The sequence below is a fragment of the Prionailurus bengalensis genome, chromosome C1, assembly GCF_016509475.1.
Source record: "Prionailurus bengalensis isolate Pbe53 chromosome C1, Fcat_Pben_1.1_paternal_pri, whole genome shotgun sequence".
Classification (NCBI taxonomy): domain Eukaryota; kingdom Metazoa; phylum Chordata; class Mammalia; order Carnivora; family Felidae; genus Prionailurus; species Prionailurus bengalensis.
Window position 1 is genome coordinate 203,466,420 of NC_057345.1, and position 17,653 is coordinate 203,484,072.

The 17,653-nt window shown below is 45.0% G+C and overlaps 1 protein-coding gene across 1 annotated transcript in view; it reads left to right on the forward strand.

The window, feature by feature from the left end:
- Positions 1–15,818, forward strand: part of ARPC2 (actin related protein 2/3 complex subunit 2) — a 29,779-nt gene extending 13,961 nt beyond the window's left edge. Inside the window, exons 5-11 of the mRNA XM_043577802.1 lie at positions 697–742; positions 3,946–4,132; positions 5,027–5,120; positions 10,528–10,654; positions 12,139–12,239; positions 12,697–12,797; positions 15,358–15,818. Of these exons, the coding sequence (XP_043433737.1) occupies positions 697–742; positions 3,946–4,132; positions 5,027–5,120; positions 10,528–10,654; positions 12,139–12,239; positions 12,697–12,797; positions 15,358–15,382 (681 nt within the window). The 3' untranslated portion in view covers positions 15,383–15,818. The remainder of the gene's footprint in view (positions 1–696; positions 743–3,945; positions 4,133–5,026; positions 5,121–10,527; positions 10,655–12,138; positions 12,240–12,696; positions 12,798–15,357) is intronic.
- The last annotated feature ends 1,835 nt before the right edge of the window (positions 15,819–17,653 follow it).

Sequence of the window (17,653 nt, forward strand, 5' to 3'; positions counted from 1 at the left end):
GAAACAGTCGTACTGACAGAGAAGAAATAGGAAGGTGTAAAAAGGGCTCTTATCATTTACTCCCCAAAGCTGGAGAGTAGCCAGCAGTAAGTATTGGTTTTGGAAAAAAAACATTTAGAGAGTACAACCTTCTGTGGGCCCTCCAGTATAAACAACTGGCTAAGGTGCAATTATCTGTTGTCTTTTGCATAAAACTGGTGATGAACTAAATAATTTGAAAGCTTACAAGATAAGCAGGCTAACTGGAATCCGATCCCAGCAATTCTGGTTTTTCTCTCTTCACTCACCTCGTTACTGGTTTGGCCTGTACTTAGTTGATAACTGACGTAATCTGTCACTCAGGTTTGGCATTCTTCTGCATTCTTAAAAACATGATGGTGTGCAGTATATGGTCTGGAGGAGAACAGAGAACATATAAAGGATGTGAGTGAATCCTGAAAGAGTAAAAGATGAGCCTTGACTGAAAAACAGATCCTAGATTAATTAACCTTTTGTATTCAGTCTCAGTTCTGTGAGTGATTTGCTTGGTAACTCAGATACATGTGCTTCTCCAGTGTATATCCAGTGTCCCATCCACCAAATGAAAGTTAAGAAATCTGGCTTAGAAGAAGCTTGGGAAATTCAGTGCTTTAAAAAAAAAAAAAAAAATGACATTATCATGACCTTTGGATTAACACTTATTTTTGTATTTTCTAGTTACTAAAGAGGGTGTATGGGAGCTTCTTGGTAAATCCCGAATCAGGTATGTAGTCCCGTAAGCAACTGTGGAGTGACCTGGAAAGAGACCTGTCCTGTTTGTACTCTGCTTTTTTTTTTTTAAACAAAGCATTTCATTTAAATAGTTTTCATTTTACAAATATTTCTGCCTGAGCCCAGTTCCCACTTCAGTCCTCTCCACAAAAATAAAGCTGTTTCTAAAAGCTAAGGGGCTTTGCACTGTCCAGTAATGGTTCACAGTGTGGTGTACAGAACTGCTATATGTTGTCATTTTTAACATTTACTTTGCTGGGGCCAAATGACTCTTCCTTAATCTTTCAACCAGTGGGCCATTTTTCTTTGCTTGCTCATGGTGATGAAAATGTCTTTTGAGATTAAGCAAACATTGGTTTTCACCCCAGCCCCCTATTAACACCATTTTCTGTGCTCTGCACATGTGGAGAAGGAAACAGAACTGTTCTCACATATTCAAGTAACAAAAATTTCAACCCTTCTTTTAATCTGTTCTTCTAATAAAGAATAAATCGCCTCTTTGCAGCCGCGAGAATTGAAAAGCACCATGGTCTTCCTTAATTGCAAGAGCTGTGTTACACTGCTTTATAGGAGAGACAAAGCAAAAAAAACTGAACAATTTTTTCCTCCTTGTGAATAGGTGGTAGTCTCAAATTCTGAGGCGTTTAGCTGGACCCCCCGATGAGGACCAAGTAACATAGTATTGCTCAAATGTTGTTCCTGTGGTACTTTGCAGATTTTACCTGTGGTGCTTTGCAAATTGTTCTAAGAAGGAAGGTGTGTCTGTGTCTTTTAACAGCAGTTATTACTTTTGCTGGCATATTTCCTTCCCCAGCCTTCGTGGCGTTTTTGTTTTCATGTTTATAATATGACATGCTTCACCACTCCCAGTAGAATACCTTCCCCTGTCTTCTGTATGCTACTCTGGAAACAAAAATAGCAAATACAGAAAGATGCCTTTGGGATATAACTTGTTACTAGGAGTACTGCGCGTGGGAGCATTGACTGCAGTCCAGAAAGAATACTAAAATGTGTTCATCCCCAAATTGATGTAAAAGTGTATCGCAGAAATAAAAACCAAAAAATAAATAACATTATAGGCTTTAAGAGGAATCAAGGAATTTCAGAAAGAGAGTGAGGAAAGGGAGGGAGGAAGGGAAGAAGCAGAACTAGAACAGAAAAAAATCATATAGGAACTCTTGGGCATGCTTGCCACAGCTCAGATCAAGCAGTGTGTCAGAACCACTGGGGTGTAACACAGAGGTTAGGTTTCTGTCCCTGAGCCTTTTTTTTTTTTTTCTTTCTTCGTTTTTCTTTATTTATTTTTGGGACAGAGAGAGACAGAGCATGAACGGGGGAGGGGCAGAGAGAGAGGGAGACACAGAATCGGAAACAGGCTCCAGGCTCTGAGCCATCAGCCCAGAGCCTGACGCGGGGCTCGAACTCACGGACCGCGAGATCGTGACCTGGCTGAAGTGGGACGCTTAACCGACTGCACCACCCAGGCGCCCCTCCCTGAGCCTTTTCTTACACTTCCCGCTAAAGCACAGGCAATGCCAGACTGCAGACCTTGTGTTCATACAAGTGCAAAATATAAAAACTGTGGAAGTAGTGTGTCTCCTGTTTCTCTGTGAGTTTATCTAGGCAAGTTTGGGGAACCCACCAGGCCATACTAGGTCTTTACTTTTAATCTATTCTCAGGATGTTCTCTTCATCATATCAAAGCCTTCTTAAAGTCTGACTTCAGCTGTAATTTACTTAATTTGTTTTATTTGGCTTCTTGAAACTAACAAACCTCAACTTTAAATATTTTATTTTTCTATCTAATCTTACAGTCTGTTTGATTATCTGGTTTGTTTTCTGGTACCCAAAATGGAATGGTGGTTGATATTATTTAATATTGGAGTATCAAAAATGTGCTAAGTACAATCTAGAACAGAGATTTAGATAGCTCATGTTCTCAGTGAGGATAGATCAACAAAAAACACAGACCTGAGGAATGCTCTTGGAAAAAAATTAAATAGTAACAAAGTATAAACGTTTAAGATATTCCTTACAGTTCTGGTAAAATTATTTCCAGCACTTAACTAGCATGTGAAGTGATACTCAGTGATGTACAGATACTCTTACAAAACTGTCTGTATACTTTTTGGGGTGTATTCATCATTTGATCAGATAATCAGTTGTCCCCGCCTTGTTTGCTGGGACTCGTACCCGACATGCTGCAAAGAGGCAAAATAGTGTGTGGTGGGCGCAGACTTAGCTTTGGGGCCCATTTATTGATGACCTACTGTGTTCCAGCCGCTTTAAAATGTTATTTTAATTTTCCCAGGTGCCTCTCCCATCTTACCACCTTTTTTAAACAGATTCCAGAATTATAGAGGTTATGTAGTTTGTCCAAGATCACAAAGTGGCAAGGCCAGAATTTGGATCCCATTCTATCCAACTCAAAATAGAGTTGCTGACACCTCTATATCCTGCTGCATTTAGCATGGCACTTTGCTCCTTTGAACTTCCTTTTCCCTCTAAGATGAGAATAACCATATCTGGCCTGCTTACTTCAGAGAATTTTTACAGAAATTAAATGAAGTAAGATATTTTAAAACACTTCGAAATTTTTAGTGTATACAGGGGAAAGCTATTGGAGAGGTACACACACACACACACACACACACATTGTATATATAGACATACACACTCTTAAGGTTTTTCCATACCTTCCCTCCTTCCACAAAGGGTTTGTGATGGCATGCAAGAAGTTGTATTGTGTTTTTATCAGAAAGCTCCCCAGCTGTTGACTGTGTTAGCACTTGGTAGGTTAAACCATCGAAGAAAAATATGTAACTCATTATAGCTTGATAGCTATAATGCAAGCCCCCTTCCCAACAGTGTCTAGAACACTAAATTTCTAATCAGAGTTCCTGGATTATGGGTTCTTCCTGTTCCTTATTTGTAATCTGTCATCTTTGATATTGATTCAAATTTTTGCAGAGAATTTGTTAATTAGCTGTGTATATTTACAGTGATTTTACAAGAATTGGGGTTTTATTTGCCTTACCTCATTTGCCGTATGAGGCGTATGGGAATGCACAGCAATCTACCTGGCTTAAAAGGCATTGAAACAAAATAAAATGTCATTAGAACCTGCAAAGTTTTTTGGTTTTTATGTGTTGTTTTTTTTTTAATATAACCTCTGGATTTTTCCCCCCCTTCCAGGATACAATGTCTCCTTGCTATATGACCTTGAAAATCTGCCTGCATCCAAGGATTCTATCGTGCATCAGGCTGGCATGTTGAAACGAAATTGTTTTGCCTCTGTCTTTGAGAAATACTTCCAATTCCAAGAAGAGGGCAAGGAAGGAGAGAACAGGGCAGTTATCCATTATAGGGATGATGAGACCATGTGAGTATAGGACTTGGCCCTAAAGCCTGGGTGTGGCTGTTATATGCCCTTACTGAAAGACACATGGTTAGATCAGACCTTAAACTCTATTGGGTGAATATCCCTAACATGTCTTTCTCATAAAATTCTTAAAGCCAAGGTATAGATGATGGGGGGCGGGGGGGGCCACTTCTGCTAGTCTCTAGATATCAAAAGTTGGCTAAAGAAGAAAAGTGAATCCACTGCTTTCCTTTAAGACACCGCTGTTGAAGGTTTCCTTCAGTAATATAGCCTGGGTAATGAAGAGGTAGAGGGTGACCATGGAGTCTGTGTTTTTGCAACTCTTGAATCATCTACATACTAGGAATCTCATAGTATATAAAGAAATAAAAGGGGCGCCTGGGTGGCTCAGTCGGTTAAGCATCCGACTTCAGCTCAGGTCGTGATCTCACGGTTCTCGTGGGTTCGAGTCCTGCATTGGGCTCTGTGCTGACAGATCAGAGCTGGCACCTGCTTCAGATTCTGTGTCTCCCTCTCTCTCTGCCCCTCCCCTGCTCATGCTCTGCCTCTCTCTATGTCTCAGAAGTAAATAAATGTAAAAAAAAAAAAAAATTGAAAAAAAGATGTTTAGGAGTGAAGTTCTGAGAATCACTAACACTAGTAGATTCCACATCTTACCACGTAGACAGATTAGTACCATCTACTTTGGGTGATCTTCATCTCCTACCCCTCTCAGGGCATGCGTGCATTATATAGACTTCGCTGGTCATACATACTTAGTCTCCTTTGGCATGCCTTGTTTTATGAATTGAAAGATTTATGACTTTACCCGCCTATTCTGCTTCGAGATCAAGTTCTTGACAAAACCCCATTCTGATTCTGTACTTACTACTTCATGGGTTGTGTTCCCCTCAGGTATGTTGAGTCTAAAAAGGACAGAGTCACAGTAGTCTTCAGCACAGTGTTTAAGGATGACGACGATGTGGTCATTGGAAAAGTGTTCATGCAGGTATGGAGTGGACGTGTTTTGGGGGAGGGATGCCGCAGCATGGTGGTTTATACCGTGGCACCAGAGCACACCATAAGCATAGAAGAGGAGAGCTAGCGGCTCTGCCGATGCCAGAACTTGTTGAAGGTGTAATTAAACAGCTCCCACCCAACCCACTGCATGTAGTTGTTCCTTAGTGGTTTTAGCCTCTGCAGGACTAGACTGAAAGAGTGAATGGAGTACCAAACATACTGATGCTACGACTGAATATTAAGCACCCTTGCTGCCACTGAGTCTTTGATTTAAAGCTTGGTCAGGTTTCCTACCCTCTTGTCAAGTTTCCTGAGGTTTCTGGCAAGGTCTGCTCTTGGCTTGGTTTAGTCCTAAAGTCTTTTCAGAACAGAATCCCTAGAAAATTCCTAAGTAGTAGATAGTACATTAATAGGCTAGAGTCCTTGAGTGGACCATGAAGCAAATTGACCCGAGTTTGCCTGAGGTCACTGTAGAGCTCTTTCCTCAGAAGCAGCTCACCTACCAAGAAGAGAGTAATGGGGCTCAGCGGGACATTGTGTAATTGGATTTCTGGTACAATTGGACTCTGGTCTGGTACAGTACCGCATTGTGGCTTTGTCATGCTGTCTGCTAACCAGTTGCTGACTCTAGGACAGGAGAGCTCGTTGGTGAAGTGGTATCTAGGCTGATTTCTTCTGAGGTGGCTCAGCATTCAAAATCTAGCTCAGTGCTTACGTTTTCAAGCACCTTTTGTGCATTCGTCCTGTCCCTGGGCAGGCTGAGGAAATTTAAGGACTCTGGACAGCAAACCTTTTTTGCTACATAAGAGTTGAAAGATAGTTGTGCTTAATATAGTGAGGATATTTTACTTGTAGCCTCTCTAAAGTGACTAGGGAAATACTCAAAAGTGATAGCCCAAATTTGACCCATCTCTAGTGACTTTTTGTGTTTAGTCTAATTAATCAGAAATGCTGATTTTAGAATCCCTAGGCAGAAAAATTGGAATATTGACACTTTGAGCATTTGAGAGTACTGAACTTTATGAGAGAGAGAGAGAAAACGAGTGTTGTGTGTATGTGTGTGTGTGTGTGTGTGTGCGCGCGCGCGCGTGCAGCTATATAGACCTATATCGTGGGTCCTAAATGTAAGCTTCCAGACAGGCATTTCATGTGTTTTTACGTAGAATTGACAGGGGAATTAAATGCAGTAGCTTAGAAATTGGGCTGAATCCAGACTGACATACTAATTTTAAAAGCTATGAAGTATATATTTAGATTTAGCTGGTTTTTTACCAGTCTTGTTCCATTTTATTCCTGGCGACATCTTATTTTTATGCTTTAAACAGATCTTATCTTGGAGAGCTTACAGGAGATTTGTTCCTTAGGAAAATTTTGTGTATTTTTTGCACATGAATTTAAACTCCTCCCTCAAAGTACATGTGGTAGGGGCACTGGTCTAAAAGGCAAAAGAAAGTCTGCATTTTTACACTGACAGTATCTCCAGTTAGTGACTGGACTGGCACCATGCAGACCCATCTGGTGTCCAAGAATGTGAAAAGGCTGTGCTCGGGAAGCCATCTGCTTTGCCTCCCTCTCCAAAGTCAAAGGCTGGGCAATTTATTTGAATTGACCTTTAGAATCCTGGGCTTATTTTGCTGGATTTTACCCCGAGTAAATCATCTGAGAATTTTCCTGGGCCTGGTTGTTTTAAATTTCTAGGAGAATGGAGAATAGCAGCTGCCTAGCACAGAATGCTGTGACCCAGGGACACTATTAAAAGCTCCCCCTGGTCACTGACCTGCTTGCTGCGTATCTTTGTGGGTTTCCGGATCCTGGAGTGGACCTCCAGCCTGGGCAGAACACGTTTCCTGCTTTTGTCATTCAGCAGACTCTGAGGGATGCTTAATGCCCTTGGGACAAAGAATTTCCATTGCATACTCACATGGATATTCTAGTATTTGCCTTTGGTGCATTATCTCTGTAGACGTGCAAGCTGAGCACTAAAGTCTGATATCATTTCACTGCTTATTCCATGGAAAGCATTAAGAACGATACAGAATTTTGGAGATAAGAGTATGGTGAACTAAAATATCTTTCATATTTCTAGATCTTAACGTCAGCCCAGTAACTGAGAAAAGTTAAGTGGAAACCACTGGTTTCTCTATGTTCAGGGACAAGACACAACCAATCTGCCTCTTAAGCAGTAGTGAAGATACTATGTTGAGGACCCTTTCTACATGGATACCTGTGTGGTGATAGCTGTAGGATATTTTCCTGTACTGGGAGCACTGAGTCAAAGTCAGTAATTTTGGTAGATATTGCCAACCTCCACGGAGGTTGTACCCTTTTCCCTCCCACCTGCGATGCATATTTTCCCAGAGTATGTTGTCAGACTTGCGGATTTCTGCCAATCTGATCGGTTTAAAAATGGTATCTATATTCTCTTGTGAACGAGGTCCAATATCTTTTCTTCTGTTGAAGTCTGTTCTTCTTTTCCTTTGAGGTGTCTCTATGCCCTTACCCATTTTTCTATGGGGTTACTAATCCCCATTCTTTATATACTAGAGAGATTAGCCTTTTTATCTATGGTAAGAGTTACAAGTATTTTTTCCAGTTTGTCATTAGAGTGTATGGGTTTTTCTTCCCTCACACAGAAGTTTATTTTCACAGAGTTAAATCTCTTCTGTGGCTTTTAGATTTTGAGTCCTTGTTGGAAACACTTTTTCCTACTCTAAGATTGTAAAGTTTACCTGTATTATTTTCCTAGTATTTTTACAGTTTCATATTTTACACATGATCTTTTGATTATCTGTTTGGAGTTTCTCCTGGCATATGGTATGAAAGATGGGTCCATCTTTTTTTTCTAAATGGCCACCCACTGGTCTCAGCAGTTGTTTAAAGGCCCATGTTTATACTACCGATTTAAGATGCTGCTTTTTATCATTTACAGGACTCAATTTCGTATATATTTGGATTTACTCTGAACTTGCTATGATAAATCATGCTTTGATGGAAGAGAGAAATGATACTGTGATATTCAAAAGACATCCTAGTTGGAGGGGGAAAAAAAGAGGCATCATTGCTGACGTGCACTTAACAAAGACCCTAATGAAAAAGGAAAGTGATTCAGTCAGTTAAGCATCTGACTCTTGATTGCGGCTCAGGTCATGATCTCATGGTGGTCAGGCTCTGCACTGACAGCCTGGAGCCTGCTTGGAATTTTCTCCTTCCCTCCCTGTCTCTCTCTTTCTCTCTCTGTCAAAATAAATAAGCATTTAGAAAAGAAAAAGGAGAACTGGGTGGGTCGGTTGATTGTTTCTTAGGTATTATTTAAGAGAGAGCACAGAGGAGCAACAAAGACACAAAGTTGGCCAAAGGGTAGTTCCCCACATGGGAGTATCCTCACCCAAATTTTGAATGTATTGCTTTACCTATACAGAACTGATGAAATGCTAATAAGTCACCGCAGGTTTACACACGCCCCATCGGGTTATGAATGCCACAGGTACCAGTGAATTGGAGCCTTCAAGAAGCTTACTGAACACAAGAAATTGCCAGCAGTTATTACCTGTTCTATTTTTTTCCCCTGGAGCTAAAGAGTAAAAATAGTAGAAGTTAGAAAACCTCCCAAACCCTTTGCAGAATGAAAAGTGTTTTCTAGAGAAGGGTAACCTCAGAAGCTTTGCTTTAGGAATTACCATTTGAATGATCTTGACTCCTTCCCTACCTCTCCAAATATTTTTCCTTTGAGGAACAAAATTTACAAGAGAGTAACCTAATCTAGCTATGTTAGTTTATTTTCCACCAACCTTTAGAAGCCAAGTAGTGCCAGCTCAGGAGGCAGGGTGGTGGAACAGGCGAGATCCCAGACTGGGCATTAAAACTCCTCAGGTGTTACCCTTCTTTTGCCATTAATTTGCTGCGGGCTTGCTGTATTAGTCCCCATCTCTTCCTTTCCAGTGTGACAGCAGTAAGTCAGCTAGAGTAGAAGTGCTTGCTTTTTCACTCAGCAAGCCATGTGCTGTCCAGCCTCTTTGAAGGAAGAGGAATGGATACAGAGTAATAAAGATCCCTGGCTTGTGGAGCTTACAGCCCCTTAGGGAAGCCAGACGCATTAGTGACTAGTAAAGTGTCAGAGTCGAGGCTTAGAGAGAAGACATGGGACCTCCCAACAAGATAGCAGCCAGCTCCCCACGTGTGTTAGAGATGGCGTGTTAGAAGAGACCATATCTGAGCAGCGGTAGGAGAGTGTTGCAGACCAAACAGCTGTATAAACATGTTTTCAGTACTCCTAGAACTGTGGATTTACACAGCCCTTGGTTCCATTCTTCTGTTATCACTCTGGATTTGGATCACCCTGTTTTACTGGCATGGCTGGAAAATCTGGCTCTGTTCTTGCACATCTGGGTTGAGACAGGAATGCCTTGTGTCATTTTCCTGTGTACACGGGAATGTGTGTGTCAGAGAAGCTTGAGGTTTGGAGATTATGGAGATTATGGAGATTAGAACATAAGGGGAATGGCCTGGTTTTTACATCCTCAGTCATTTTCCTGTCGTTTGATGAGGATGGGTACATTTTGTTAAGGGGAATAAGTCGTTATGCACAGTGGTGGTGGGCGAGTCCATAGCCATTCAAGACCAGAATTAACAATCAGGCTTTCATTTCTCATGTCGCACAGCCTCCTCCTGTCAGTATACCCTAAAACAACTCAGCTTCTTTAACTCCATTGTCTTCTGCCCCCAAGAAGGGCTTACATTTAATCTGAAGTGCTGATTTCTGGATTCTAAATAGTAACAGTCTAAGATGCCTCCATGAAATAGGACTTGTGCAAAGGCCCAGAGCCCTGAGAAAGCATGATAGTCATGAAACTGGAAGAAGTGGAGATGGGGTAAGGAGGGGTGAGAAATGGGTCAGCTCATAAGAGGCTTTCACACGGAGATGAAAGGAGTTAAGATTTCATCTTGGGTCTTAACCAAGCTAGAGCCTAGGTTCCATGCACCCTGAAATTTTAAAGATTTCCTGAAAAATATAAGCTCTTCACATTAAATCTAAATAAACTAATATGCATTAGTCCTTAATCCTAAAATGTTATCTGGTTCTCTCATGCTTTGCAGTTCGTTGTCTGTTTAGTCTCAGATACACTTTTATTGCATATGTGGTTCCAAAACAAGAGAAAGGAAAAGGGATTAAGAATGCTCTCATCACATTTTGAAGATCCAGCTTGTTAAATACTCTGTGGTCTCTCCTTTTTGAGTCCAAATCGCATTGATAGCAGCCAGCACTTGTAATATTTCATATTAGGTGTTTATTTTTAGCTGTCTGCCAGTCACACCCCACGGGGCCAACCTCATCGCATGAGTCGCCACTCATCTTACATCAGATTCTCTTCTGGTTGCTTTGTGCTTCTTCCCGGCAGGAGTTCAAAGAAGGACGCAGAGCCAGCCACACAGCCCCACAGGTCCTCTTTAGCCACAGGGAACCACCTCTGGAGCTGAAAGATACCGACGCTGCCGTGGGTGACAACATTGGCTATATTACCTTCGGTAAGCAGGGTGGGATGCTGAGGTTGGGAGCCTTTGATGCATTCACACTGCAGGATGCCAAAACCCAGACAGACCTTTGTTAAAATGTAAAAGGGGCGAAAGCAGGCGTACCACTTCGTTCTTGGCCATTGCTGTGGCTGCAGGAAGGTGTACCGTAATCATTTTCTTTTCTTCCTGTTGGTGTCAGGTGTTGTGAGTTGGGACCACACAAGCATTGCTGAGTAGCCGGCTGGGAGTTCTCAGTCGTTTGGCATTTCTCAGCCAGAACTCCAGCCTGGCTGGAGTTCACTTACTCCACTGAAGAAATTTAAGCCTTCCCTTCTCACAGTCGCTCTAGACCAGTGAGCCGGCTCATTATTGTAGCTGATAGTGCGGAATAACAGCTCATTCACTGCACCTGATGCCACTAAAATGTTGCCTTTTATGAAGTTTAAGTCCCCTCCATACTGAAGGTGTACCCGTTTACCGGTGATGAGCCCACTCATGTACCATATTTCATTAAAACTGAGCTCCGCCTTTTTTCCTGTTACTGTCTTTGAGGTTGGGATGCAGCTTGGAGTTCGTGCATGCCACACAGTTTAGTTGGCAGCCTTTCTCTTTATGGTGTATAAACTGAGGGTAGACTTAAAATTGTTGGCATCTTAGATTCTGTGCCCTGTAGTGTTACTACCTCTTGTTTTGCTATTTGTTTCTTTTCAAGGTAAATTGACACAGAGGGCCTACCCTTTCTTATGTGGCATTCCTTTGCATTCTACCAAAACCTCATACTTGGAGGATTTTATTGCTCCCAAGACCACGGAGTAGAGTAGGTGGAAGAGACGGAGAGGATTCTGGGAAGCCAAAGGGGGGGTGCAGAGGGCAAGGCTTCAGCTTATAGTGCCGAGGGAGGGGCTTTCCTCATCTCCTAGCCGAAACAACTTCTACTGCCGTGCCCATCGAGAGGGTTGAGGCCCTTAGGGCTTCGTGTCTAGTTTTCACCACAGGACCACAGAATCTTCTCTGGAAACGAGTTCCTTTGGGCTCACTGTGCCACAGCACCCGGGGATGTAGGACAGGCAGGCTTTGTTTGCTGATCATGATCACTTAAGGTGAAGTGTTTTCTCTAAAGTACCCCCCAGACTGCCTGTAGTATCACCTAAAGAGGCTGCCGTGCTGCAGAGGCAGGAGCCAGCAGGTGGGGACAGATTCCAGAATGCACAGCCACAGGATGGGATCCAGACCTGGAGTGATGCCCAGGACCAAGCCCTTTTCTGGGGAGCCCTGGTTTTCTACCATTGACCTCCTCCATTTTTCTTGACTTCCGGCATTTGCACTCACTGGTACCTGTCCTGGTTGTGGTATTTATCCTTTCCTCGTCTGAAGGAGGAGGATACAAGTGCATTGCACTAGGCAAGGAGAGGCTGGAGCCAGCTGTAGGCTCTGACCTTCTATCTCTTTGGCCTTGCTGTTACACCCGCACGCCTTGTTTGTGCCCCCACCCACAGTGCTGTTCCCTCGCCACACCAATGCCAACGCTCGAGACAACACCATCAACCTGATCCACACGTTCCGGGACTATCTGCACTACCACATCAAGTGCTCTAAGGTGAGAAGGGACCACAGCACCTTGGCTCCTATGCACCGGGTAGTTCTCTCCACCAGAGTTAATAACATAAAAAATCATTTCTGCGTGGGGCACACCTGGCTGGCTCAGTCGGCAGAACACGTGACTCTTGATCTTGAGGTCGTGAGTTCGAGCACCATGCTGGGTGTAGAGTTTACTTTAAAAAAAAAAAAAAAAAAAGTCATTCCTGGAGTCCAGCCTGTTGCTATGAACCCTGATGGTCCTAGAGACTTTAAGATATCATGGCCTTTCTTCCATCTCTTCCCCATAGTAAAGAGATGAATCTCTGTCTCCAGGAAGAGTTGCCCTCCTGCTTCCCTGCATGACCTTATGTCGCTCGTAAGGCATATGTTCCCAAACCTTCCTGATAACTTCTACTGAAAGCAAAGCTGTCTTTCTAGAACACGACTGCTTCAGTATCCATTGTGTTTGTTTCCAGGCCTATATTCACACACGTATGCGGGCAAAAACATCTGACTTCCTCAAGGTGCTGAACCGTGCACGCCCAGATGCCGAGAAAAAAGAAATGAAAACAATCACGTGAGTAGGGCAGCCTCCCAGCAGGACCGCCATCCTCTCCTAATTTCACCGAGAGGGAAATGGTGTTGGAGACCTGGTGCTCCAGGTGTCTGGGCAGCAGCTACATGTGAAGCAGGCAGGATGGGGGCCTGTAGCCACCTGACTGACTAAAGATGCAGTGGACAGGTTTTCACTTCTGACGGGGCTGGGCTGCGTTCCCTTGTTTCCACATCTTTGTGAGCTAGGAGAATGGCAGCTAGGGGACGCGCAGAGGGACCTTTTTCCTGAGATAGCTGTGTTCTCCTTGGGCAGTCTTGTCCTGTCAAGGTCTGCCTGGAGAAATGGAGAGATTTGCTTAAGGACGTTGAGTTGAGTGAATAGGTCTGGAGCCGCCCACTCAGTGTTTTGATCCCCTGGTCTGCTTCTCAGCAGGAATTTTGCATGAAGACGAAGTTGTCTCTGAGATGGAAATGTGGACTGGCGCTCCAGTGTTGGCCCCGCGTGCAGGAGAGTCAGTGTGCCCTAGAGCCTAGCTAGAGATTGAGGTCTGTGGGCAAAATGTCAGGTCTTAGTTCCCCTTCTGCTGAAGCTTAGGTGATCCTGTTCTCAAGATAAGGTAACAGGTGCTCATCTGCCAACCTTTGTGCCCGTTCAACGCAAGTCTGGAGGCGAACGAAGCTTCCGCGTACCCCTCGCAGCCAGTGCATTTGCCGACACCTGGTTCTCTTGGGGGTGACCTTTGGCAGGTGTGGTGTGCATAGGACCCCAGGTCCCCTCCCCTGACATGTGAGGCCTCTCCTGCCAGACTAGTTTCTGCGGCCACTTGACAGGATGAGAGAGGTGCCTGACTCTTGGTACCTGAGCAGAGGATTTCCAGTCTCCAATACAGGCAGTTGAAGTCACTCCTGACTTCTTTAGGCAAAGGCTTAGGGGCTGCCCATCTCATGAAATTGGTACCAAAGGCCTCTCTTCTGTAGTAGCTCTGCACCTCCTGCCCAGAGCCTAAGGAGGGGTGTTCAACCTATAGCTGGATCCTCTGCTTCCAGAGAGGCATCCAGATGCTCTCGTTACAAAATGGCAGCATTATGCCTTCTACCCTGCAGCTTCACGGCAGGGCCTAAAATGGGCAAAACAAATCCAGTGGGGAGGGTATGTGTCCTGGAACACACATACTCTTGCTGCCCCTCCAGAACCCTGCCTCCCTCCTAGGGTTTACAAGTTCCCCTGCCCGCTCCCCCCCACCCCCATCCCACTTTCCATGAGACTACTCTTCTCACCAGGCACCACTTTGGTGACCTCAAGTGTGAGGCAGTTGATTCTGTGCCGTTTTCAGGGCCAGTGGAGAGACTAAACCGGCAGCTAGGCACAGCGGAGGCTCGGCTCGGCTCTGTAACTAGTCAGTCATGGGGCTGCCTGCGCCATCTTCGGCCCAGTAACCTCTTGTCTGGTCAGAAGAGCCCACCAAAGCAGCCACTGCCCAGTGTCTCCCCACAGGGCTTCTCCCCTCCCCTCCCCTCTGGCCCCACTGGCAGGTGGCCTTGCAGTTGCCACAGAGCAAGTGCACCTGTCTTGGGCTGGGGCAGGAGCAGCTCCAAGTTATCTGTGAGTCTCCTTCCTGGGACACACGAAGAGCCTTTTTCTGTCCTGTGATCTCTCTCTCTAGCAGAGATGGGCCTCAGAAAGGGGAGGGGGAGGCTAACAACCTCATCCAGGCTGAAAACCAGATCATGTTACTAAGGATGAGTAGAAGAAGCCAGGACCCTCACACACAGCAGAGAAGGAGGGTTTGCATGGAATAGGATGGCAGGCCTGGCTCAGAAGCCAACTGTACGTGTCCTTGCCCCACGGTGCTCTCTGCCAGAATCGAACACTCATGAGCTTTGCACGGCGGGGGGAGACAGGGGCTGATAAAGTATGGTTTCGTTTTGGGGTAAGATGTTCAAGGCAGGAAATTTTAGCCCCCATATCTTTGCCCCAGTTTTCCATCGTTCTCAACCCCAGCTTCCAGGCTGCTTTACCAAATAACTTCTGTCTTTGGGAACCAGCCTGTTCCCAAAGCTGGCCCTTCGGAGAAATACCAGGTGGGACAGAACAGAGCACCAGGACTCAGGAGCCTAACGTCAGGCGAGTGTTCTGTAACCCTGGGGTATGGCCCCACATGGCAACACAAAGTGCCTGTACTTGGAAAGTTTGAGCATCTTGCTCCCATGGTGAAAAATTTAAGGGACTGCTGTCCGTGAGCCCGAAAAGGTACAAGCTGTGCAGGAGGAACCTGAGCTCTCGACCAAGAAGAGGGTTGAGCCCAGTCTGAGATTCAGGTTGGTCTAGGCCGTCCAGAAATTGTGGGCAAGGGATCCTCCCATCTCACTTGGTACATTTAATGCCCTTGTCGGCTTGGCGCAGATGCTACCCGGGACCCCAGAGTATTCAGCACGAAGAGCTGACGAAACTCTCTGAGCTGGGTCTTGTTCCGGGCCTAGAGGTCCTACGTCCTCTCTCTGGGATGTCATCCCTAGTCCAGGAGTGTGGGGTGGCAGGAAAGGGGACCCAGAAACCCTCACACTTCTCTCTGCTTTTGAAGGGGGAAGACGTTTTCATCCCGCTAACTCTTGGGAACGGGAAGAGGAGGCGGCTGGCAACTGAAGGCTGGAACACTTGCTACTGGATAATCGTAGCTTTTACCGTTGCACCTCTTCAGGTTCTTAAGGGATTCTCCGTTTTGGTTCCATTTTGTACACGTTTGGAAAATAATCTGCAGAAACGAGCTGTGCTTGCAAGGACTTCATAGTTCTCAAGAATTAAAAAAAGAAAAAAAAAAGAATTCCACTTGATCAACTTAATTCCTTTTCTTTATCTTCCCTCCCTCACTCTCCTTGCCTTCCCCCCTGTTTTCCAAGCTGTTTCGCTTTGCAATATGTTACTGGTAATGAGTTGCAGGATAATGCAATCTTAACTTGTTTTCTCCTAAGTATTTGAGTTCAAAACTCCTGTATCTAAAGAAATACGGTTGGGGTCATTAATAAAGAAAATCTTTCTATCTTACGTGAGAATTTGCTGGGTTTCTAGACTGAGTCCAAAAGAGAGAGGAGGGTACACGTGGCACTACCCTTGAGCCTACAAACCCAATCTGGAAAACCTTACTTTCAGGAGTGCCTCGGCCCGCCTTAGAGGAGAGAGAATGGCTGGCTAGTGAGCTCTTGGTTGGCGTTTCTGAATAAACTTGAACCTGTTTCCTGTATAGCTTTGTTACTAAGTCTGTCTGGCTGTGGCCAAGAAGCTACTGGGCCAAGGACAGTTACATTAAAGTGTTTCTGGCTTACTCTTATCATGAGTAATGCACAGCATTCCCAGAATGTGTTCCATGGCCTGTGTTCTTCTGCAGGACATTGATGGGTATCAAGGTGTGGACCTAATGCAGACCAACTGGCCACCGTTTCTCTTCTCACACAACAACCCAAAAGACGGGCCCTCCACAAAATTCACTTTGGGAGATGCTCACCTAACAGTAGAGAGCCTAGCAAAGTATGCTGATCCCCAAAATAAAATCAGTTCAGAAAGCTTGCTTGGTAAAGAATTATCAGGAGAATTTTCTGAGTACCTGAAATGATCTGAGGGCCAGCCAAATGGTTTCTAGCTTTTTGCTTTCCCTTCTAACTTGTCTCCACCTAGTCCGGTACGTTTCAAACTGGTTTGATACCCATTAATGAATTGTGAACTCCTGACTTTTTTATTTCCTAGATGGGCTTGAGATCATTGTAGGTTCATATGCAGTTACAAGAAGCAATACAGAAATCCTGTATACACTTCACCCAGCTCCCCCTAGTGGCAGCATCTCGTAGGACTGTAGCACGGTGTCACCACCAGGACGAGGTCATAGACACAGTCCCGGCCATTCTCATGCACATGCACACGTGTGTATATGTGTGCCTTGTGTGTTTCTGTGTGTGCCTCTCATGTGTGTAACTTCATCACCAGCGTTTTTAATAGGATGGCATGGATCGGAGTGCACGACATTTCTTAAGGGTAAGTACTGACTTTGGGTTGTGTTTTAGTTGTATACACGAAAAACGTCCTCTTAACTGTGGTCACAGTCAAGAAATCTGAAAGCTACGTGTCATTCAGTCATCTGGACTTCACTGAATCAGGACTCCTAGCTCAGGACGTAGCTAAGTGCCCATCCCAACAAATGTGGGCCCTGCGGAGTGCTGGCCCTGGTGGGACTGGGCCCTTGTCACCTGTTTCTGGTGGGCGGAACACCTATTGACTGCAGCAGCAGCCCTCTTACGGGCAACTGGCACTTAGTTGCCATTTCAGTTCCCTTTATTCTCCTTGGAAGTTAAGACCGTCTCAACAGTGAGGCTAAAGACCCAAGCCTGGGTCTGCTCTGGGGGCTGTTTTGAGTTCAAGCAATGCTACCCCCTTTTGGAGATCACCTAAAATCACCAGTGTCTGTGGCTTTTAGGGAGCCATGGAGAATCTGGTTTAACCCTAACAGGAAGGACCAGGGTTTCTTCTGCCCGTAGACCTGACTTAGGGTTTTCTGAGGCCAAGATCCTGGCCAGGATTATGCCCGGTGGCTCCCAAGGGCTCGTTTGCTCTTGTCTACAGGGAGTGAAGTTTTGACAGCGGCTTCTGGAGGCCAACCAGGGTCCAGGAAACCCCAGTGCCCTGTCACTTGCATTCATCCAGTTAGTACCCCCAGCCCTCGCATACCGCATCCACCCAGTCCCAGGCACCGATGGTCAGCAAAGAGCTTCAAATATCCCAAGGGATAGAGTGAACGGAGGAGGCCCAGGAGGATCCCCTGGTGGGATTTGGCCCCTTGACCTAGGCTCTACCTGAGGAAAAGAATGAGGACCACGAAGAGGGCTCTCCAG